The sequence below is a fragment of the Spea bombifrons genome, chromosome 5 (genome assembly GCF_027358695.1).
Source record: "Spea bombifrons isolate aSpeBom1 chromosome 5, aSpeBom1.2.pri, whole genome shotgun sequence".
NCBI lineage: Eukaryota > Metazoa > Chordata > Amphibia > Anura > Pelobatidae > Spea > Spea bombifrons.
Genome location: NC_071091.1, coordinates 47,086,745 through 47,112,808, shown reverse-complemented (window position 1 = coordinate 47,112,808; position 26,064 = coordinate 47,086,745). Strand labels below are relative to the sequence as shown.

Below are 26,064 nucleotides of genomic sequence, written 5' to 3'. Positions count from 1 at the left end.
CATCAGGGACACGGGTGGACATATGCAAGAAAGGACAAAAATAGTGGACTACTGTCTCTTTAAAACAATCTCTATCTAATTTATTATAAATAAACTCACAAACAAACATGCACTGAGGACCAGCTCAAATGCAAAATGTGCATTGATAAAATTAGGGTTACCTTCGTAAGATAAAATGCTCTTCTGGAAGTAGTGCAGAATCAGGTGCTTTCTCTGAAGTGCTCAGGCATTCCCCTCTGTTCCAGAGTAGTGATGGGAAGTTCGGATCATTAAAGTGAATCGGATCATTTCGATTCGTTCACTGAAATGATCCAATTCATGATCCGGATCTTCGGATCACTCAGTGTGCCTGCACGGAGTTACTGTTTTCCAGTAACTCCGTGCAGGCACACTAACGATTGGCCCCGCCCCTTTCATTTTGAATCCTCCCCCCTGCCTCCAGTGATGTCAATGAAGGCAGAGAGTCGTTCAAAGATTCGGATCTTACAGGGATCCGAATCTTACAGGGATCCGGATCACTGTAAGATCCGGATCACTGTAAGATCCGGATCACTGTAAGATCCGGATCACTGTAAGATCCGGATCACTGTAAGATCCGGATCATTGTAAGATCCGGATCTTTGAACGACTCTCTGCCTTCATTGGCATTCTAATCATTCAGAGAATGTCACCATACTGTTATAAATAATACATTAATAATCACTGCCCCCAGGATTTACATTCCCCTTTACCTGCAACTGCACCTTAAGCTAACTTTATTAAATTAATTAAATTAACCCTCACCATTAAATTAACCCTAAACACTCCATCAACCATGACTGCCCCTACAATTAACCCTTAACACCCCATTAAGCATAACTGCCCCCAAATTAACCCTAAACACCCCATTAAGCATAACTGCCCCCAAATTAACCCTAAACACCTCATTAAGCATAACTGCCCCTAAATTAACACTAAAGACCCCATTAAGCATAACTACCCCCATATTAACCCTAAACACCTCATTAAGCATAACTGCCCCTAAATTAACACTAAAGACCCCATCAACCATACCAATTTATTAGGTAATTTATCTGGAGTATATGCAATTAATTTAGGGGCAGTTATGGTTAATGGAGTATTTAGGGTTAATTTCAGGGGCCGTTATGGTTAATGGGGTCTTTAGGGTCAATTTCAGGGGCCTTATGGTTAATGGGATCTTTACGGTTAATTTCAGGGGCAGTTATGGTTGATGGGGTATAAGGGTTAATTTTATGCTGATGACTGAGGGTTAATTTAATTAATTTAATAAAGTTAACTGTAGGTGCAGTTATAGGTAAATGGGGGCAAACTCAGGGGAATCTAAATCCTGGGGGCAGTGTGAACATTATTAATGTATTTATTTATAAAAGTATGGTATCAGTAATATTCTCTGAATGATTCGAATCTCTGTAAGATTCGGATCCTTGTAAGATCCGGATCATTCGACTCTTCGGTTCATTCGACTCTTCGGTTCATTCGACTCTTCGGTTCATTCGACTCTTTGAACGAGTCTCTGACTCTATGAGTCATCCTTCCTGTGTGAATTAATGAGCTGTAACCTGACCCCAGAGTCAGTGTCTGAGTGCTCTGCAGATGACTCACAGCTCTAGGATCAGGTTACAGCTGCATGATTCACAGACTGAACCGCTACAAATGAATCGTTCAGTCTAGTGAACCGATTCATCCGGATCACTAAAAAGAACCGGATCAAATGAACGATTCGTTCATGATCCGGACATCACTATTCCAGAGTGCAGTAAAAAGGTGTGGTAAGTCACAATTTTTTAGACTCTCCTCCCGGTAACTCAGTTAACATAAATTAATAATAAACTAATATTTAATATATACAGTGAGTGGTGTAGTTTCTGCCCTTACATGTTTTGTTAAAGCCAGGGGCGTAACTAGACGCCTCAGGGCCCGGGTGCGAGAATCTGTTAAGGGCCCCCCACCCCCCCACCCCCTCACCCCCCAAAAAAACATGATTTTTACCCAACAATTTTTTTTCAACAAATTCAATTTACATATTGAATCATATCTGTAAAAAAACAAAGAAAAAGGGGTGCATGTGGCATAATCCAGGGGTGTCCAAGTTTTTTCTGCAGTGGGCCACTTCATCAGAATTGTATACGTGCGCGGGCCGCACTCATTTTTCACTGTGACAAAAAATATGGCCTTTAATAAAATATGCAGATTAAAATAAAGTAAATGACACAAAACCTTTACTCTTCCTCTCACTGATTTCTGGGCCTAGAAAGTTTTGCGACTACAAATTCAGGATTCCCTAGATTTATTCTAGGGATGAACTAAAATGAAAATTCTGGACCAAAACATTCAGGGTTCACTTAGCCAAAACCGAAAATGACCCCCACCTTTAAAAATAATAATAAAAACTTACATTTTTAATAAAAGTAGGTAACACACAATTGGACAAAATTAGCAATATGACTTGACATGATAGGAGTGTGATTGCTAACAGCAATCACACTCCTATCATACCCAGGCAACCAGTAAATGCTGGTACCTAGGCATGATGGGACTGTGCTCGCTGTGATTGCTATTAGCAATCACACTCCTATCATGCCAAGTCAGCCAGTACATGCTGGTACAGGGTGGCTGTAAGTGATGTGCAGACCCCATACTGCTGGCAGCAACACTACACAAGGGGGGCAGCTAGCTAGGTTTCAGCATGTACTGGCTGACTTGGCATGATAGGAGTGTGATTGCTAACAGTAGTCACAGTCCCATCATGCCTAGGTTCCAGCACTTACACATCCATCCAGTAAATGCTGGAACCTAGGCATGATGGGACTGTGATTGCTGTTAGCAATCACACTCCTATCATGCCAAGTCAGCCAATACACGCTGGTACAGGGTGGCTATAAGTGATGTGCAGACCCCATACTGCTGGCCGCCTCAATACACAAGGGGGGCAGCTAGCCAGGTTTCAGCATGTACTGGCTGACTTGGCATGATAGGAGTGTGATTGCTAACAGCAATCACAGTCCCATCATGCCTAGCTTCCAGCACTTACACATCCATGCTATCACACACACACTCATTTAGTCATACAATCATTCATTCACAGATTCATTCCCTCAATCACACACACTCATTCAAACACCCTCCCCACCCCCTTACCTGCACTGCAGCTCCTCGATGCCGCTCACAGACTTCAGCAGGGGGCGCGGCCTCCCTCTGCCTTCTCTGCTAAAGCACAGAGGAAGTAGGATGTCACGTGAACTCTGCTTCCTCTGTGCAGTCCAGAAGACCCTCCCACAAGTAAGTAGCAGGGCTTGAGGTGCGGCTCGCGTAAGATCGGTTGCCCTGGCTGCCTTGAGGTCTGGACGCCCCTGCCCGATTTCGGGCGGCCCCTTGGCTTGGGCCCCCCTGCCGCCGGGGCCCGGTCGCAGTCGCGACCCCTGCGACCCCGGTAGTTCCGCCACTGGTTAAAGCTTAACATACAATGTATTGACAATAATTTATGTAGCCTAGAAAAGCATTTACAAGAAGAATAAGGTATTTTCTGTACAGAGTGCAATAAAGAAACACCTTTTTCTTCTGTTTATATACTGTATTTGCTTGATTATAAGACGACCCTGATTATAAGTCGACCCCCCAAATTCTGAATGTTAATGTAGGAAAAAAGACAAAGCCTGAATATAAGACTACCCTATAGGAAAAAAGTTTTACTAGTAAATATTAATTCATGTAAAATATTTTTTTCATATTGAATAAAAGCTATGATTGAGAAAACATTTTTTTGTTTTGATTTCCTTTTATTTGCCAACCTGCCCCCCCAGTTCTGCACATCGGCTTGCCACTCTGCCCCCAGAAATGCCTTATACCCCCCTATTTGCCACTCTGCCCCAGGATATGCCTTTTAACCCCGTATATGCCACTCTGCCCCATGATATGCCTTATACCCCTATATGCCACTCTGGCATATAGGGGTTAAAAGGCATATCATGGGGCAGAGTGGCATATAGGGGGTTAAAAGGCATTTCAGGAGGCATATATACATATGATTGCTAACAGGAATCACACTCCTATCATGCCCAGGCAGCCAGTCCATGCTGGAACCTGGGCATGATAGGAGTGTGATTACAGCCTCCCTATGCCATGCTACTGCCCCCCTTACACATCCATGCTATCACACAAACCAGCATTCACAAACATTTAAATACTCATTCATTCCCTTAATCACTCATACTTGCTCATAAACTCTCCCCACCCCTTACCTGAACTGCAGATCTCTCACTCGCAGACTTCTGCAGGGGCCCGGCTTTTTCCCTCTGCAACTTCAAGCAAATGAGGTCTTATTTGTATTTGTATCACAAATCTCACGTGCACAACAAATAAGTGAATTTCACACTTATAAAAATAATAATAATAAAAAAATTTAAAAGCGACAAGTTCATTTATGTCTTGTGCACTCCAGTCTTGTGCTACTAATATATGCAGCCCCTCATTTGATGCGCCAAGGGGTGTAGTTTCTGAAAATGTATACTTTATGTACCATAATTTAACTTTTCAGCTGTCTAGAGCTGTTTAAATGCAGGCATCACCCCTAAATGTTTTAAGACAATTTTTTAACAAGATTTTCAAATCTGCCATATCTGAAGTTAGTGGTCTAGACATCTGAGAAGTTAAATTAGGGTACATAAAGTACACATTTCAAGAAACTACACCCCTTGGAGCTTCAAATGAGGGACTACATGTATTTCTAGGACAAAAGTTGAGTGCACAAATAATGATGGAATATGTCGCTTTGGCTAGAAAATGTTTTTTCTAACCATAGCGACATGTTCATTTGTGTCTTGCGCACTCCAGGTTTGTACTAGAAACACATGCAGCCCCTCATCTGATGCGCCAAGCGGTGTCGTTTTTGCAAGCAGAGGCACGTGACGTGCATTTATGTGACTCTGCTGGGTTCCTGTTCCCCTGGCCGGTACAAGAGACGCTGCTCGCACACTGTGCGACAAAAGCACCGGTAAGCAGACTGGCGCTATTTGAGGTCTGATTAGAAGACGACCTCGATTATAAGACGGGGAGTATTTTTCGGAGCATTTGCTCTGAAAAAAAAAAACTCGACTTATAATCAAGCAAATACGGTATTAATTATTTTGTGTCACAACCATTCTAAGCTTCCTAAACAGAGGGATATCATAGAAGGAAAGAAAGAGGGACCTGGGGGGAGGTGACTAAATAAAGGTCTTTCCTAAACAATATTTTTAACTTTAAAACTGCAATTCATAGGGGCACTGTTGGTTACATTAGTGTAATCCCACACTACAAAATGTTTTGCGTTGGGTTTGTCAGTATAGCTGTATTTTGATGATATTAAGTTAAATGTTATTTTTATTGTATTTTTGTTTTCTCAGTGTTTATTTTAAGTACTTAACTTTTTGAGTACTAGGGTTAAGTGACCCTTTAATGCAGCCTCTTAAATTAGGAAAATGTTATTACTTTCGTTAGCATATTTTATTACACAATAAATAGTCATTTTATTCTTGTGGTTGACAAATGTTTTTCAGATGACTTTAAAACATGAAGATGGTGATGGAAATGATCATCAATTTCTCAAAGTTCAAAAAGACAGAAGAAGGTCTAGCCTAGGCTCACACACTCATGAAGGCTATGTTCAGAGGAAAAGTCGAAGGCATTCACTTCAGAATATGAAATTCACTACACCAACTAGCAATTGTTCATTATCTGCGTTAACATCTTCACATGGACAGAACAAAGACTATTTTGGTGAAAGGTAATTATCTTTTTAACACTTGTCGGATTTGCTTAAACAAATCTTAAAAAAAAAAGTCTGCAGATGATTTACCTTGCAAGAACTTTATACAGACCTTAAATGTATTTGTACACTATAATATATCATCATATATCATCCCCTTAAGCACCTCTTTTGTAGAGCAAATAAATCCACGTTAACCAAATGTTTTGCAGAACAACTCTACCATTCCTCGTATTAATTTTGTAGCTCTTTATACTTGTTCCACTCCCATCACATCTTATTAATTGGTGTACAGAAAGAATATTTCTATAAAGACCTAACTAATGATTTATCTAGAGGTATAGTCACACATTCTCTTTTTTACCAGTTAGTGACGTTAACATATTCTACTGTAACAGCTTTGTTGTCACCTCTGTGATACCCTATTTTCTACAACATTAGAAGTAATTTAGTTAATAACAACTTACTGCTGCATATCTTTTAATGATCTTAGACATAGTCCCTCTAATGTAGAGGGCAGTTTCCCATGAAGCACTTAATCTAATGCCATAAATGTAATACTCTGTGCAGGGCCAGAGCTTATTCTCTTGTGCCCACTCCCCATTCTATTACATAGCAATATTATTAAGGCATGTCAGGACTGAGTAATGTAGAAATTGTACTGATTAGGGGGCAGAGCAATGAAGAGGCACCTGAGGCAGGTACACATGGTGCATCACACCCAGACACAGGAAATAATTGCTCTTCCCCCTATTCTATACACATTCTTTACTGCTTAATGTTCTGCACTTTTTCCTTTCTTCTGTGCCCCTCTCCCCTAATCACTCCATCTCTCACCCATTTCTCTTTTCACTTCCTCTTTCTGTCCCTCTTGTTTTTTCTCCCACTCTCTCGCTCTTTCTTTAATCTCACTCTTTCTTCATTCCGTTCTCCATTTCTTTCTCCATTCCTATGTACCCCCCTCAAATTCTTCTCCGCCCCTCTGCTTCTTTCTTCTGTTTCTCCTTTTTTTTTTTCTTATCACATTATCTGGCATCCGTCATCCTATCTGGGCATACAATCAAAAGGCACCTCTCCCTGGCAGTTAGGCTCAAACCCCGTCTTATTCTATAGCCCCCTTCCCTTCACTACTTTTGTCATCACGTCTCCTGTCTCTGCCTCTCCATAGGCATTTTCACTGGCAATAACTACCCACACTGGTCGGGATTTATTGCAATGGTTCAATCCCACTTCACCATATACAATCTGATTGGACCTTACTTGAAGTCCCGCTCAGTGTAACTGACAATTCACATGGAGGGAGAGCCACACAAAGCAATGCCACGTAATGCCTACTAACTTAAAGAAAGTTAAATTTTTAAGACAAGAAATTCTGGCAGTGAGAAGATGTTTATAGAGGTTCCAGAGGTATACGGAGACAAAAAAGACATTACATTACATTTATTTATGTAGCACCAGCAGATTCCGTAGCACTGGTCAGTAGAATATTTTAAATCACACACTAATAAACTGGCACAAAATCAGAACAGGGTCTTGCTCTTGCAAGCTTACAATCTAGTCGGTGGATGAGGGGGAAGTGAAACAGTAGGAGAAGACTGCTTGGATTGAGAATGAGTTGGTCAAGTCAGGATGATCTGTAGAGGTTCTTGGTCGTTCAGATGGTTTGAAGGTTAAGATACTGGCTGAGAGTGTTAGGTAAAAAGGTTGTATTCTTCTCGAAAAAATGGGTTTCAGAGGGCTTTTGAAAGTTGAGTATGGGGAAAGAGATTTATAGAGAAAGGGTAGAGCACAGTTGAAATCTTGAATTTGGGAGTGGAAATGGGTAATGATGATAGAAGAGAGACACAGGTTGTTAAAGGATCAAAAAGGACAGTCAGGGGTGTATTTACCGTATTTGCTTGATTATAAGACGAGGTTTTTTCCAGAGCAAATGCTCTGAAAAATACCCCTTGTCTTATAATCGGGGTCGTCTTATAATCAGACCTCAACTAGGTCTGACTATGAGACTAAGATCCAGATCCCCCGCAGAGATGCAGGGGACCTGGATCCTCCTCTCATCCCCCCACACACTTACCGGTACTTCTGAGTCCCCGGTGCTTAGTCCTTCCCCGGCTGTCAGAGATCAGAGTCCCCCGTGATCTCTGACAGCCGGGGAAGGTCTGCGCGATGGACGCAGACAACCCCCGCTGCTAACTGCACCTCCAGAGGGACATTTTTTTATTTTTTTTTAAATTCACATCATAATTACATTTCACAAAATAAAGGCTTTCACTTCTAGGCCTGATTTTTTTCCAGCTTTCCATAATAAAGCATTCATAGCCCTTCTAACATATAAATCCTTGTTGAAATGTATCTATTATGTAAGTCTGTTCTCTTTTATCCAGAGCTTTAGTTTTTCAGGGGTATCAAATGAAAATTGTGTATTTTCAAGCCATATAATTAATTTAACCGGAAAGCCCTACATATATTTAATGTTATTTGTTCTCAATATGGCTGTATCTTGGGCGAACCCCCTTCTCTTATTCCTTGTGTAGGGTGAGAGATCTTGTAATATTTTTATCTTTTCATATGCATATGGTTCCTGTAATTTTTGCCCGTCTTTAAAGAATTGAAGCGCTTCTTGGCGAATTTTATAGGAAAAACAGCATATCATGACGTCTTGTGGAAGATGATCCGGAATGCCTCTAGGCTTTGGTACCCTATGGCATCTTTCTGTGTAATACGGATACCTTTCTGATGGAATTCTCATCTTTTTAAAAAGTTCCTCCATGTATTTTTCCAAATTCTCTTTTGTGATCGATTCTGGAATGGCTCTCAATCCCAGATTTTTTCTGCGGGCTCTGTCTTCCAGATCTGCCATCTTCTTTTCCATGCCCAATGTTTTTCAAGATTAATCTCTTGTTTGATTTTTTCAAACTGTTGGTCTAAAGATGCGGAGAGTTGCTCTTTAATAATTGCTTGGAGCTCTGAATTCCTATCTTTATCACTTAGCTCTGGTGGGCACTCAGACTCAGGATCATTGGCCATTATTTGTAGTGTTGAATCTTCTAAGGAAGTGGTATCTATTCCATTTCTGGGTGGATGTGGGGAAAAGAAAGAGAGTCTCTTTTCCGCTCTAATTTCTTTGTCCTTCTTTCTCTCTCTCTCTTTCTTAGTGTCAAGTTTAGCTTCCACAGCTTTCCTGAGAAGAACGAAGTAGAAGTTTGATAGTAAGAATCCTAATCCAGTAGGGCTGAAACAACTAATCAATAAAAACGATAATAATCGAAAATGAAAATCGTTGTTAACGAAATTTCATTATCGATTAGTTGAATCGATTTTTATTGATTAGAAAATGAGAGTATTTTCAGAGCAAACACTCTGAAAAATACCCCTCGTTTTATAATCCATTTGTGACTCACAGCAGTTACTACTTACAGTCCCTCCCTGCAGTCACTGCTGATTGGCTGCAAGGAGGGACAGGGAGAAAGAAAGGGGCGGGGCCATTCGGCAGTGACTGCAGGGAGAGACATTTCCTATAGCATCCACATGGCTCAAGAACTCATCTAACTGTGAGTATAAAATTAATATTTGGGCTGCTGAAGCCCCAGCGGAAGTGAAGGGGAGTAACTGACGCTGTGCACATTGTGCAGACCCCCGCCGACTGACAGAGAGGAGAAGCCAGGTCTCCTGCAGAGGATCATCCTCTCTGTCAGCTGGTGGGTGTCTGCACGATGTGCACAGGCAACCTCTGCTACTCCCCTTCACTTCTGCTGGGGCTTCTGTGAAGCTCCAGTGAAAGTGTCAGCCAGCAACGGAGGTTCACCCCCCACAAGACACCAGGGAGTCAGGGAGAGAGGCAGAGTGGTGTATGGGAGGGGGGAGGAGGCAGAGTGGTGTATGAGAGGGGGAGGTGGCAGAGTGGTGTATGGGAGGGGGAGGAGGCAGAGTGGAGTATGGGGGGAGAGTGGTTTATGGGGGAGTTATAGTGGTGTATAGGGGGTATAATGAATTTCAGGGTGGCAGAGTAGTGTATGGGGGTATAATGAATTTCAGGGAGGCAGAGTGGCATATCTAGGGGAGGTAGAGTGGTGTATGAGGGGTATAAATAATTTCAGAGTGGCATATCTGGGGGAGGCAGAGTGGTGAATCAGTGAGTATAATGAGTTTAAGGGTGGTGTAGGGCATTTATGGGGGGCAGAGTGGCCTATCAGGGTGCACAGTGGCATATAGGGAGGTATAAGGCATAAATGGGGGGTGAGTGGCATATTGGAAGTTATTAGGCATATCAGGGGGCATACAACATATAAGGAGTATAAGGCATATAGGAGGCACAGTGGCGTATCAGGGGGCACAGTGGAATCTCTGGCATATAGGAAGTATAAGGCATATCTGGGGGCAGAGTGGCAAGCTGTGGGTCAGATGTGCGTAACAGTTTGGCAAATAAAAGAAAATATAAACAAGAGACTTTTTTTCTCATAGTTTTTATGAAATATGAAAAAATAGTTAACATATGAATTAATATTTACTAATAACTTTGAGTATTAAAACCTAGTTTGAGAAACACTGTGTTTGGGTTCTTGTCACTTTTATTATTATGTCAGTAAAATAAGAAGGTGAATAGAGAAATGCCATTATGATAAAGAGATGAAAGTGTAAATTTTAAGTTTTTTATTCTGCTGTTTTTTTTTGTGTTTTTTTTTTAAACACCCGGTTTGTTCATTACAAGTGTCTTGTCCATTGCAGCCTCTAGAGGTCACCTGTCAGATCACGGTATGCTGACGACCTGACCAGCTACATCTGCTTAGCTGGGTGCAACCCACCCCCTTACATATCCGTTGATTCCATCGTTCCAGGCCTTTGCATTGCAGTGTATTTGGCTTCTGTTGTTTCTCTGCTTCCTGGCCCTATGCTGGTCCTAGTAGTTCTGTTGGACTCTACCAGTTTTCACCTGGCTTGCCATGTTTTTGCTCTTGGCTCCTGATTTGACTCTTATGTGCGATCTCCTGGTATTGACCCAGCCTGCCTGACCACATGTGCCCTGCCTGAGTCCCCCCTACCTTTCCAGCCATATTGCCAATCAAGACCAGTTCTGTGTTCTAGTTACCTGTTTTGGCAGCTTACTTAAATACAGAACGTCTCATAATATCCCGCCTTCGGTGTGTTTCTTTTTGCCTGTCTGTACCTTCCTACCTGTCAATATGCATCGCTTCTAAGCACAAAACGCGTCTGGCTCCCCCTCATCTTGGGGTTCTCTCCTCCTTTAGTGAATACCATACAAAATACACTGATCAGCCATAACATTATTACCACTGACAGGTGAATTGAATAATAATGATAATTGTCAGTGGGCAGCAAGTGAACATTTTGTCCTCAAAGTTGATGTGTTCTCCAGCTCAAATTGCTGAAAAGGATAATGCTGGTTATGATAGAAAAGTATCAGAACACAAAGTGCATCACCGTTTATTGCAAATGGGGCTGCGAAGCTGCAGACCAGTCAGGGTCTGCACCTACAATGGGCACGTGAGCATAAGAACTGTACCACGGAGCAATGGAAGAAGGTGGTCTGGTCTGATGAATCACGTGGATGGCTGAGGGTGTGTGTGTGTGTGTGTCGCTTATCAGGATGCATTCCTGGAGGCCCCACCTCACAATCTACATAATTTAAAAGAATCTGCTGTTAAGAGGTCTAGTGGTGCCCATGCCTTGACAGGTCAGGGCTATTTTGTCGGCAAAAAGAGGACCTACACAATATCAGGCAGGTGATCATAATGTAATGGCTGATCTGTATATGTTGTGTTAATTAAAAGATAGATCAACAGATCTAGCAGTAGCTACTGCTTACAAACTTGTTCTTAGACTCCTACAAATGGAGTCACTCCTACAAATGGAGTCAAAATGGAAGACTAATGCAGCCGCAGCAGCCACCTGCAGTCAAATGAATTCAGCTGGGGTTTTGAACACCCTAATGTCCCTGCATAGAGTCTAGCCTGACCTATCACTTCAACTTGGGTACATAGGAAAAGGAAGAACCAGAGACAGGAGAAAATAGACTTAGAAGATTTGCTAATTTTGCATATAGGGGGGGTAGAGTGGCAAATAGGGGGTATAAGGCATAGTTGGGCCTGACTCTCAAAACCATTTCATGAAGAACTCAGGTATCATTGCTTTGTCTGATTTGAATAATAACTTCATGGAAGTAAATCTACACAACTAACTGCCAAAAGAAGACATATAAACAAACTAAAGTGCAGAAATTACCTCATATGTTTCTAGGATCCTATAGCCTCTCATAGATAAGTTTTTCAATTTAGTAAATTGGTTAATAGTATATACAAAAACATAGACCAAAATACTCTTCTCAAAGAAGATATCTGCAAGGACTCCTCAAATCCCAAGAAATATAGCCAGTAAAAAAAACAGAGTATCTCAGCAAAAATAGCTCTCTTGGTAAAGCCGGACTGGATGACCCCCTCAGAGACACGGGTGGACATATGCAAGAAAGGACAAAAATAGTGTAATACTGTCTCTTTAAAAATTTTCTGTATATAATTTATTATAAATAAACTCACAAACAAACATGCACTGAGGACCAGCTCAAGTGCAAAATATGCATTGATAAAATTTGGGTTACCGGACACCTCGGTAACATAAAGTTCTCTTCTGGAAGTTGTGAAGAATCAGGTGCTTTCTGTGAAGTGCACAGGCATTGTCCTCTGTTCCAGAGTGCGGTAAAAAGGTGTGGTAAGTTATTATTTTTGTTAGCAAAAGATCCCTTGAATCGTGTAAGTTGCGCAGGACAGGGCCTACATGAATGCATCCTGGTGCCATGTATTCTCCAGGAAAGTGACGCACCCGGGCATCCATATGATGTAAAAGAAAATGTGATTCATCAGTCCAGGCCACCTTCTTCCACTGCTCCAGTACTTATGCTCCGCAGCGCCTTCTATGACGGAGCGCCAGTATAGAAGCCCCGGCCGAAGTGGTGAACAGCGGCAGAGGTTGTCTACGTGCATCGCGCAGATGGCCACCAGCTGCCCCCGCTAGGCACTAGGGAGTCTGGGGATGCATTAGTAAGTTTGAGGGGGGGCAGAGTGCAGGGCCGGCCCTACCATGGAGCAGAGTGGGGCAATTGCTCCAGGCGGCAATTTTGAATGGGCGGTACTTTGCCGCCCCAAGCATTTTTATTTCTTTTTAAAGCGGAGGAGAGAGAGGGGCGCCGAGTGGTTTTCGCTTACCAAGTTGTCAGTACCCGCTCAGCGCCCCTCTCTCTCCTCTGCGAGCCCTCTAGCTCTTGGTGCCGGCTTGTAATGCTGAGCGCCGGAAGATGACGTCATTTCCGGCGCTCAGCATTACAAGCAGGCACCGAGACCAAGCGGGGAGACTCACCGCAGGACTGCTGAAAAGTAAGTACAAAGGAGGGGGGATAGGGTACATGATAGGGAGGGAGAGGAAGTGTAGATAATAGGGAGGGAGAGGAAGGGTAGATAATGGGGGGGGCAGCATTTTAAACTTTGCCCCAGGCGGCATTATGTCTTGGGCCGGCCCTGGCAGAGTGGCATATCAAGGAGGCATAAAGCGTATCTGGAGAGGGCAGAGTGGCATATCTAGGGGGCATAAAGCTTATATGAAGGGCAGAATGGCATATCTAGGGGGCATAAAGCATATCTTGGGGGGAGTCCAGTCAGACAGGCCGGTCCTACACTGAGATCAAACACTGGAGAAACACGGAAGGGCAATCAGCAACTGAACCAGCAAGGTAATTATAAGTATAGCCTGAAGGAAGATGAGGGGTTTAGCTGGGTTCAGAAGCAGGCGATTCCTAGCAAACAAAAATTTATGCGGAGGAGGAATCATCAGTGCAAGTAGGCCACAAAACCCTGGCAGTACCCCTGCCCTAACGAGCCCCCCTCGGCAGATAGGGTCCTGGCTTTAGAGGGGAATTGGGCATGGAAGGCTCGTACTAGTGTAGGGGCATGAACATCCTGGGCAGGCACCTAAGATTGTTCCTCAGGTCCGTAACCCCTGGACTCACAAGAATCCAAAATGGATTGTACTTCAAATTCCTAATGACCATCAAACCGGATTAGACGAGTACGAGGAACTGAATAAGTGAATCGGTTCCACACTAATGGTTTTAGGAACGAGACATGGAATACATTTGGTATACGCATGTTTGAGGGAAGGCGTAGGTTGTCTGACTTATTTTGCGGAAGATACAGAAAAGACCTGCATAACGAAGTGCCAGTTTGTGAGATGGGACCAGGAGGTTCAGATTGCGAGACCCTCCCCACGACCTGATAAGAAGGGTCCGGAAGCCATTTGCAATCAGCCTGGAGCTTGTACCAGTGTGCCGACAACTCGAGTGATTTGTTGGCCTGTGCCCACATGAAGCGGAGTTCACATAAATGCTCTGGTGTGTGAAATCATCAGGTAACATAGCAGAAATGGAGAGAGACAAGAAGAAGTGGGTACGTGGCTATCATGAGCAAGCTCCGCCCAAGGCAACAGTTTGGACTAGTTATGTTGGTGATCTGACACATAACAGCGAAGGCCTGGTTGGAGTTCTTCGCGGTTCAGTTGGATTGTGTGTGGTAGGCGAGTAAAAGGAAAGGCATATCCCCAACTGGAGACACAATGCACACCAAAAGCGTGATACTATCCGATACTATTTCTTTAGGTATCCCGTGCATCCCGTGCATCCAGTACATCCAAAAGATCTCCTTGGTAAATATGAGTTCCATATCTTGAGCAAACGGAAATTTCTTAAGTGGGGCGCAGTGGCACATCTTGGAAAACTGATCCGATACCATTAGTATAACAATGTTATTCCAGGAGGAAGGAAGTTCAACAATGAAGTCCAAAGTTATGCGTGTCCAGGGCAATTCACCATTGGCATTGTTTTAAGTAGACCCACAGGAAGATGGCCAGGGTTTTTGTTTTGCGCACATATCTGATAGGAGGCAACAAATTCTTTAAACTCTGAGCGGATTTTGGCCCACCATATCATTTGGGTTTTTTCAGTGTGGCCTGCAGCTTTAGAGCACTGATATGTACATAACAGGGAACATCAGAAGTAGATTTGTACATAACATTTGCCAGGTGGTTTGCATGCTGGAGCTTGATTTTGAACGGCCATGAGCCTCTCCCCTAATGGCGAGGTCAGACTAGTACGGATGTTTGCCAGGATGTGATCAGGTAGAATGATCAGTGTAGGGTGTGCTTCTTCCCGAGAGGAAGAAGTGAACTGATAAGACAATGCATCAGCAAGTATATTTTCCAAGCCAGAAAAGGTACGAAACTAGAAAATTAAATGTGGATAGTAACAGGGCCTACTGGGCTAGCCAGAGAGATAGGTCACATTTTTATGATCTGTTAAGAAGGTACTGCCACTCCTTGAGCTCCAAGATTATGGCCAAAAGTTCCCTATCACCAATCTCATAATTGCATTCAGCCAGAGAGAGTTTTTTAAGAAAATAACCCACACAAGTGTAGAGGCCTCTCGGGTTTAGGGCGTTGAGACAAGAGGGCGCCTACTCCTGTCAAGATGCATCGACCTCCTGGATAAACTGTAGTGTCGGGTCCAAGTGGACCAAGACGGGGGAGATGCAAAAGCTCTTTTCAAATCCTTGAAAGCCTGGATAGCAGCTAGTGAACATCTTAGATGAAACAAGAAACTGGCACAAGGGGGAAGTGGATTTACGTATGAATCCTCTAGCCAAGGCATTGGAGACATAATCCTCCATAGCTTTATTACTCGGAAGTGGATAACGGATATACTCGGCCACAAGGAGGAATACCACCCGTCTGCAGTTCCATGGCACAATCATAGGACCTATGCGGAGACAGAGAACCAGCCCGGACTTTATCAAATACATCAGTATAGTCCTTGTAGTCTTGTGGGTAGAGTCAGAACAAAGAATCCTGATGACTTTACGTAGACACTCCTTTTTGGCACGCAGTTGACCAAGCTAATACCTCAAACCACCACCAGTCTAGAGTAGGGTTGTGTCTTTGCAACAAGGGATAATGCAAGACCATGGGAAAATGAGGTGAGGAGATCATCAAGAACCAGATCTCCTCCTGATGGAGAGTCTGACAAAGGGTGGTAGTAGAATAAGTGCATGGAAAGGGTTAAAATGCTAGCATTTGAAATACCTTGAGGTGTCTAATTTTCAAAAATATATGGGTTGAAAGGGTAAATTGCATTGGCCAGCTTCAAAGATACCCGAAATAGCACACGGGGCAGAATGACCAGCTTTGGAAAAAAATTGGTTTTAAAATAGCAAAACTTGCAGAAAAAAGCAAAAAAAAAACCCATAAAAACATTGAGTATTTCTAAACTCAGGACAAATAGTAGAATCTATTTAGCAGGTTTTTTCATTAACTTTTTTGGATGAGTAAAAGGTTTTTCGGGGAAAAGTGAAAAAAAATGTTTTTTTTTTTCAATTTTTCATCATATTTTGTTATTTTTTATGGGAAATTATATAATATGATAAAAAAAAACATTGGGTATTTCTAAACTCAGGACAAATAGTAGAATCTATGTAGCAGGTTTTTTCATTGGTTACCTTTCTTGATGTAAAGACAAAATGTCAAAATGTGCATATGCTGATGAAATTTAATGCTGGAACCATAGGACGCCTTCACCAAGTTTACACGTTCAGGAACCACCACTTGCCAAGTACAGAAGTAACACTGTGAGGAAGTGGATGCCGCTTATCACCACTGGGTCTCTGATTGACATAGATCATCCTTGGAGTGCCAGGCCGGTTCGGACGACTCTTGACAAATATACTTCAATTAGATGCTTATCTAGTAACCCTGCAGCTTGTTTTTTTTGTAAAACTACACTAAAATAATATTCATGTTGTTGTAGACATGCGGGTTATCATGAATGAATTTAATTTAAGATGTCAACAGAAAAGCACATGGGGCACTCATGTAAATTCATTGAAGCTAACTTGTATTTACTAGGTTTTGAGTGGGAACTTAATCACTGGGGGTTTTTTATATAGCTATTGAATATTATTGGTAAAATTTGAAAGTAATTGTGCATCTTTTAAAATGTTAACACTGGTTAGTTGCTTAAAAATTAATTTATTTGTATATTATATATGTGTTTTAGACCAGTGCTCATCAAGGCACACCTAACATTCCTGGATTTAGGTATTACTCAAGTGTGTCTAAGGTGTTGTATAGTTAAAAAACAAAAACACCTTAAACACCTTAGACACACCTGAGTAATACCTAAATTCTGGACTGTTATGTGAGCCTTAAGGAGACGGTTGAGGAGCACTGTTTTAAACGACCAGTTATATTTGTAAGAACAACTAATGTTTATAATTTTGTTTGCTTAATTAAAGGTCATCTTTAGGTGGTCTACTCACTTCATCTTACCGTCAGCACAAAGAATCCTTGGCAGCAGAAAGAGAGAGACGGCGTTGGGAAAGAGAGCAAAGGTTGCAAAAGATAGAACGGGAAGAAAGAAACAAATTTAAGTAAGAACAGGTTATGATTGTATCCAGCTACACTTTTATTGCACCAAACAGTAATTTGTCTTACTAAGTTTTACTAAATGTCCCAAGGTACACTGGAGTACACTGAACTACTTGTTCTTTGTTTTTGAATACCAGTCCCCTTGGCTTTCCATGTCCCCCATTTTAGTGCCCTAAAACATGATTTATAAATTGCAACTCACTGGTGCTAATCAGAAGTTGAGTTCTGCTGTAACTGTCAAAAAAGGAAGGAACAGAGCAACTGTTTTCTGCAGGACCTCTCCCGCATTTAAAAAACTAATGAGATAGGTGGTGTTATCAATTTAGAGATTAAGTGAGGTTGCAAAACCTGATAGATACTCAGTTTAGTGGGGCATTTGCCAATAACTCTCATGTATAGCATCATCATGTGCTAGCTGTATAGGAGATATGTAGCAGGCTGTCTAAGTCTACTTTGTCCTCTACATGCCACCTACATTGCTGTACTGTACTGAGTGATAGCAGCCTTGTCTTGCATGTTTAAGAGTACAATCTATGGAGAAGAGAAGCTGGTAATCAGTATGTGGCCAATCTGCAGCTTCATTAAGTAAAGGAAATAAGTAAGGAAATAAACAAATCAAATATGGTTATTTGCTACCGTGTCGCCCAGTGATGCCAAAAGCCAGTATGCTACCAGCTGTTGTAATGTTATATCAGCTGAGCAACAACTCCAAATACACTCTAGAATACTAATGCAAAATCATAATATGTATTATACATACACCAGGGGTGCAAATACTTGTGTACAGTCATGTGAAAAAGAAAGTGCACCCTCTTTGAATTCTATGGTTTTTCATATGGCCTTGACATTGTGTTACATACCTGCATGCTCCAGACCAGGCAACTGCTAAGACTTTGGCTTTTATAAGGGAGTTCGATTAGAAGCACCTGTCTGATGCTTAGCATCTTAATATCTATGGAAGCAGTAAGGGTGTACTTTTTCACACATGGCTTCTCCATTTTGGCCTTATTTATGTTGAATAAATCATGACACAGTGTGATATGTCATGTGTTCTTGTTCGTCTGAGGTTGTATTCACCTAATTTGAGACCTCCTAAGGAACAGATGATTGTTATGTCCTGATATGTAAAACCACAGAATTAAAAGAGGGTATACTATCTTTTTCACACAACTGTACGTGCTGTTTTTTCAGTGGTCATTTCTTGTGCATGATTATGGGATCTTAAGTTCTCCTTCTCTGCAATATTTTATGTACTGTGACCTACACGGGCTGCATGTGCAAATATATTTACAAACTATATACACTGCATAAGTTACTTAAAAGTGGTCGACACTTTTAACAAAGATTTTTATTTTTTTAGTTAATATTACAATGTGGTGTGAAATTCTGGAGGGATTAATGGGGGAGATTTTCTTTTTCGGAAAAAAAAAGGGTTTCTTTTTCGGACTACATCACGTTATCAAGATTTCTGTGAATTGCTGAGCCTGTCCTCATAAATGTTGAAGTGGAAGCTATTTTAAGATTGTCTCCTAAATGTTAATTATAGCAAAAATATGAAATTTAGCCCTTAGGCTTAAATTTAGGAGTTTTACTAATATACTTGTGTAATATATGTATTTGTTTTTATAGTCAAGATTATTTGGACAAAAGAGAAGAACAAAGGCAAGCAAGGGAAGAAAGGTACTGTACAGAAATTTTATGTATATATTTAAGTATTTCTTTATAAAGCATCTGCATAAAAACAGAAAATTAATTGGTCATCCCTGTAAGAAACCTGCTTAAAATTTGTAGTATGTGTGCTTAGGATATGGACACAAAACTGAATGGAGTATTTTTTTTACTATATTGTCAACACTTACACAAGGTTAAATTTATAGGTTATAAGAGAATTGGTCATATGTTTTAATTTGATTCATATGATGCCATCAAATGTATGCAGTGCTGTAGAATGGGTAAACATCAGGACATAGGTAGTACATTACATAACATTCTAGACTGACAAAGTGAGGAGGGCCCAGGTTTGCAATCTATGTAGCAATAAATAGAAAAATCCAATGAGTTCTTCTATAATATTTAACATTTTATAATAGCTAAGTAAATGATACAGTTTAATTATATGTTTAATAATGTGTGGTGATATATTCCATCTAACCAGATATTAAGAGATTTTCCTGTCCTAGAATGCCAAACAGGTCCAAGTCTAAGTAAGCTGTGAAAATTAGGCTAAATTACCATATTTGCTAGATTATAAAACAAGGTTTTTTCCAGAGCAAATGCTCTGAAAAATACCCCTCGTCTTATAATTGGGGTCGTCTTATAATCAGACTTCAACTAGGTCTGACTATGAGACTAAGATCCAGATCCCCCGCAGCGATGGGGACCTGGATGCTCCTGTCTCCCCCCCCCAACTTACCGGTACTTCTGAGTCCCCGGTGCTTAGTCCAGGCAGCGTGTAGAGCTCTACGAGATTCGCGTACACATTTTCCGCTGCAACCGGAAGGAGGTGCGGTTCGCAGCGGGGGTTGTCTGTGTCCATCGCGCAGACCTTCCCCGGCTGTCAGAGATCAGAGTTCCCCGTGATCTCTGACAGCCGGGGAAGGTCTGCGCGATGGACACGGACAACCCCCGCTGCGAACCGCACCTCCTCCCGGCTGTAGCGAAAGTTGTCTACGCGAATCGCGTAGAGCTCTACACCCGGACTACGCACCGGGGACTCAGAAGCTCCGGTAAGTTTGGAGGAGGGAGAGGGAGGCAGAGTGCTCTGTGAAATGCCTTTTAACTCCCTTAATGCCACTCTGCCTCCAGAAATGCCTTTTAACCCTCTAAATGCCACTCTGCCTCCTGAAATGCCTTATACCTCCCTATATGCCACTCTGCCCCATAATATGCATTTTAACCCCCTAAATGCCAGAGTGGCATATAGGTCAAAAGGCATATCATGGGGCACAGTGGCATATAGGGGGTATAAGGCATTTCTGGGGCAGAGTGGCAAGCCAGGGGGCAGATGTGCATAACTGGGAGGGCAGGTTGAAAAAAAGGAAATAAAAACAAAATATTTTCCTCAATCATAGCTTTTATTAAAAAAAAATGTTCACATAGTTTACATGAATTAACATTTACTGGTAAAACTTTTTTCCTATAGGGTCGTCTTATATTTAGGCTTTTTCTTTTTTTCATAAATTAATATTCAGATTTTGGGGGGTTGTCTTATAATCAGGGTCATCTTATAATCGAGCAAATACAGTAGTCCTGTTTCAATCATTACCTATATGCTTCTAAGCTGCCACATGACAAGCTTTATTCCAGATATGCACAGCAAAAATTAAATAAATTCTATATATGCACTCACTGGCCACTTTATTAGGTACACCTGTTCAATTGCTTGTTAACAATCACATGGCACCAACTAAATGCATTTAGGCATGTAGATGCGACCAAGACAACTTGCTGCAGTTCAAACCGAGCATCAGAATGAGGAAGAAAGGATTTATCTGACTTTAAACATGGCATGGTTGTTGGTTGCCAGAAGGACTGGTCTGAGTATTTCAGAAACTGCTAATCTACTGAGATTTTCACGCCCAACCATCTCTAGGGTTTACAGAGGATTGTCCGAAAAAGAGAAAATATCCTGTGAGCGACAGTTGTGTGGATGAAAATGCCTTGTTGATGTCAGAGGTCAATGGAGAATAGGCAGATGACAGAAAGGCAACAGTAAATCAAATAACCACTCTTTACAACCAAGGTATGTCGAATACCATCTCTGAATGCACAACACGTCGAACCTTGAAGCAGATGGGCTACAGCAGCAGAAGACCGACCCGGGTGCCACTCCTGTCAGCTAAGAACAGGAAACTGAGGCTACAATTTGTCAATTTTTGACTCACCAAAATTGGACAATGGAAGACTGGAGGAACGTTGCCTGGTCTGATGAGTCTTGATTCCAGCTGCAACATTCAGATAGCAGGGTCAGGCGTAAACAACATGAAAGCATAGCATGAAAACATGAAAGCATATTTCCATCCTGCCTTGTATCAATGGTTCAGGCTGCTGGTGGGGTTTAATTGTGTGGGGTACATTTTCTTGGAACACTTTGGGCCCCTTAGTACCAACTGAGCATCATTTGAATGGAGTATTGAGTATTGTTTCTGACCATGTCCATCCCTTTATGACCACAGTGTACCTATGTTCTGATGGCTATTTCTAGCAGGATAATGCACCATGTCACAAAGCACACATCATCTTAAACTGGTTTCTTCAATATGACAATGAGTTCACTGTACTCCAATGGCCTCCACAGTCACCAGATCTTAATCCAATCACCTTTGGGATGTGGTGGAACGGGAGATTTGCATCATGGATGTGCAGCCGTCAAATCTGCAGCAACTGCGTGATGCTATCATGTCTATATGGACTAAACTCTATGAGGAATGTTTCCAGCACCTTGTAGAAAGTATGCCATGAAGAATGAAGGCAGTTCTGAAGGCAAAAGGGGGTCCAACCCGGTACTAGCAAGGTGTTCCTAATAAAGTGCCCAATAAGTATATATACACACAAGGGTGAGAGCACAATTTAAAAAGCATACACATTTAGTTCCCGGGTCGCTGCTAAAATAATGATTAATAAATACACAAAATAAAGCAAGATGTCTGTGCATACTTATCAAATACTGTTCACAAGAAACATATCTAAGGCATAAGTATTGGGAATACATTACACTACATGGCCATATATTGTTTATGTATTGCTGCTACGTCAAAGTATCCCTAGTCTGGCAAGTCCCATCTAATTTTTCATGGCTATATTACTTACCAAGGAGCTGAATCAGTGGGAGTACGCTGAATTTTAACCCAAATTAGACTCTCAGGCAATTTTAAGCCATCTCCGGACACCATTTATGAGTCACCCATGTGGCAACATGTGGTCTATAGTTAGATGTATGTTCATGTTTTCATCCATAGGTTCTGATCCGAACACTGACTTTTAAAATGATACAATATGAAGGAGCTAATGACCAGTGATTGGGTGTAAACATATGAATTGCATTTATTAAAAAAATAACAAAGGGATGATTTAAAAGGGCTGCTGATATAACAAAATAGGAAATCATTAGAAATGGATGATGAAGTCTAAAAAATATTTTCGGCTGGACTGCCAAATTGATGGACTTATGTACAGATCAGCCATAACATTATGACCACTTGATGTGTTAGAAGCAGGAAAAATGGGCAAGTATAAGCATCTGAGTGACTTTGACAAGGGCCATATTGTGATGGCTAAGCGAATGGGTCAGAGAATTTCCAAAACGGCAGCTCTTGCGAGGTGTTCCCAGTCTGCAGTGGTCAATACCTATCAAAAGAGGTCAAGGAAGGAAAAATCGGTAACTGGCGACAGGGTCATGAGTGGCCAAGACTCATTGATGCACATGGTGGTTAAGGCTGGCCCGTGTGGTCAAATCTAACAGACAAGCTGCTGTAGCTCAAATTGCTGAAAAAGTTAATGCTGGTTCTGATATAAAAGTTTCAGAACACACAATACAGTTTGTTGCATATGGGGCTGCGTAGCCGCAGACCAGTCAGGGTGCCCATGTTGACCCCTGTCCACTGCCAAAGCATCTACAATGGACACGTGAGCATAAGAACAGGACCACTGAGCAATGGAAGAAGGTGGGCTGGTCTGATTAATCACGTTTTCTTGTACATCACGTGAATGGCCAGGTGCTTGCTTACCTGGAGAACGCTGGCATCACTATGCACAATGGAAAGAAGGCAAGGCGGTAGAGGCAGTGTGATTCTTTGGGCAACATTCTGCTGCAAAACCTTGGGTCCTGCCATTTATTTGAATGTTTCTTTGACATGTACCACCTACCTAACCATTGTTGCAGACCATGTACACCCTTTCATGGACCTGGTATTTCCAGATGGCATTGGACTCTTTCAGCAGGATAATGTGCCCTACCACAAAGCAAAAATGGTTCAGGAATAGTTTGAGGAACACAACAAAGAGTTCATGGTGTTGATTTGGCCTCCAAATTTCCCAGATCTCAATCCAATCTGTGGGATGTGCTTGACAAACAAGTCTGATCCATGGAGGTCCCATTTCACAACTTACAGGACTTAAATGATCTACTGATAATTTTTTGGTGCCAGATACCACAGCACATCTTCAGAGGCTGTTCTGGCAGCAAAAGAAGAAGCTACACAATATTAGGCAGGTGGTCATAATGTTATGGCTGATCAGTGTATATAGTTTTTTAAGGCATGCTTGGAAGTTTTAATTGCTACTTATTATTTTAATCAACTGTAGAAGCCCTGTTTTGAGTAAAATAAATCCATGTCTAATAATACATATTACGTGAGTAATGTCACCCAGGGAATTGTCGGTCATAATAGGCAGTTAAAGTGAGGTCCAATCAGAGTGTACATTCTCTCCCCACAAAGAAAAGTGTCCTCTACTGCCTTCTGCTCCCCTTATCCTTTCCCCAGCCCCTTCACAACCATTCTGTGCTTACCCTACAGCTTCCCTCGGCTCTTACTCTCCCCTTCCAGCTCGCTTCTTCTCTTCCTAGCCCCGTCCAGACCCCTCTGCTCTGACCTGCTCTTTCCAGCTCCCCTCTGCTTTATTACACCTCCTATGCTCTGATCAGCTCCTTCAGCACTTCTCTACTCTTTCCAACATTGTCACACACCTACTGCTCCTCCCAAGACCTTAATGCTTTCTCATTTCTGAAGAGATCTAACACATATTACATGACCTCATGATAGTAGGAGGGCAACAGTATGGCAGTACCCACAGAATGTGAGCTAGCTACAGTGAAGGGATATTAATGAGACACAATAGGTAAAACCAATATTTTATCCAATATTTTATCCACACGCAAAATAACGACGCTACCAAATATTGTAGTTCCACATCCACAATATAAATTTAAGGAGATACCCTATATTTTATCTCCGATCCTAAATTCTTTCAGATCGGCGAAAATAATAATTCAAATTAGATATATATCACAATGATAATCAATCAAAAATATTATTTATTGTGAATACAATTTATAAAATTTATATAGGAGTCACACAGTGCATAATATAAAACAGAAAATTCTTAAAACATGTCAAATTGAATCAGTTCCAAATACAGTATATTATCGATAGTTATCAATATGAATTACTACTTTTTGAGTCTAACACACACAATTAATTTCCATCCCACTCAGCAACCAACAATGATAATAATCAGGGCAGTAATAAAAAGATCACTAACTCTATCTATATATTAGTTCTACTAATATGACAATTAAAAGTAATTTAATAATGTCCAAGAGTATTAGTGAAGTTCCTAATAGATGCAAATAATGTCAAACTTCATCTACAGGTAAAAATACCTTTTAATTATTGTCATTATCACGGGTTATAAGCTGCAGTCTCACAAGCCGTCATATACAATAATGCCAAATACTATTTCCCAGAAAAAGGGAATTCTATATGAAGAAGACAAAATGTATCTCTATTCAGAATAATAAAACAATTATATTTACCACCACTTGTTGCTGTTGTCCAACTGGTCCTTGTAGAAGTTAATCCAGGTTCAGTGGCAAGAAATTAAGTGGGAAGAAATATAACTTTCTAAAAGTTATATAGTGGGATTCAAAGTGCTGTGTGTACGTGTAATGTATGCACTCACAAAATTACGGATGGTCAAGGCTCTTCAGAATAAAATTCTTTCTTTATTTCTTCTTGTAACTAAAAAATTCGATAAAAAGAGAACGGCCAATGGTGCAGTAAATTCCTGTAGTTGTTATAGGAAAATAAAAATGCACTTACAAGATGGTCGATTTTCAGGCACTTCAACTAAAAGTCCAAAGTTAAAAGCAATGGAGTCAACAGCATTAAATAGTCCTCGTAGGTAGTCCTCAACGCGTTTCGCCTGTCGGCTTCCTCAGGAGAACAGTTTCTTTCCGAAAAATTCATGGTGTTCGTGGGTGTAGAGAGTCTATTTATATGTTTTTTTGTCCTTGTTCCGTATTCCGTCTTTACTTCCGGGTTTGACGTCAGCGCGCTGTTCCCGTCGTTGCTCGGCAACCGTGACGCTTCAGTAGTCCATCCCTCCTGTGTCTACGGCGTGTCACCGGATCTCCATGCGTCTCCTAGCAACTGGGACGCTGCGAACCTCCTTTCCTTTCAAAAACGCAAGTCCTCTCCCCTTTCTGTTTACAGGCTCATCGGATAAATTGATTCTCGAGCGAGGTATCTGAAAGATCTTTGATGTCGCTCGTATGCAGGATGTTTTGATAAAGGAGAGAGGGGATATATTAGGGGTTTTATAATGTATATAATAACATAAAATGTGGATGGAGGACGGAACAATGGAAATGAGAGAATGGCATAAAGAGATAGTGTATAGTATGTATATATATAGAGATGTGATGTGACGATTTGTCCACGGAGAGACTCATAAGTTAAATAGTGATAATCTTTATCTTATGTAAATATAGAGAGACATTCATATTTTATTTTTAAATTGATAAATGGCTTGTGTATATATGTATATATATAGAGATGTAATATCACAGTTTATCCACAGAGAGACTATTAAAATAAGTAAATAAATAAATAAATAGAGATAATCATTAGCTTGTATGAATATAGAGAGACATTGATCTTTTATTTTGTATGATATTTGAATAAATTACTAAATGACTTGGTTATTAATTAAAAATGGAAATGGATAAAAATGAGGCAAGATTAATGAAATATGGCTTGGATTTTAGTTATCATTAAATACGTAAAAAACATTAATTTAGATGAATGGATTTAAATAGGTAC

At 41.2% G+C, this 26,064-nt stretch overlaps 1 protein-coding gene across 1 annotated transcript in view; it reads left to right on the top strand.

Moving 5' to 3' along the window:
- FHOD3 (formin homology 2 domain containing 3) overlaps nucleotides 1–26,064 on the top strand; it is a 267,638-nt gene that overhangs the window by 95,006 nt on the left and 146,568 nt on the right. The window contains exons 10-12 of the mRNA XM_053466092.1: nucleotides 5,556–5,782; nucleotides 17,110–17,244; nucleotides 18,872–18,922. Coding sequence (XP_053322067.1) covers nucleotides 5,556–5,782; nucleotides 17,110–17,244; nucleotides 18,872–18,922 — 413 coding nt within the window. The remainder of the gene's footprint in view (nucleotides 1–5,555; nucleotides 5,783–17,109; nucleotides 17,245–18,871; nucleotides 18,923–26,064) is intronic.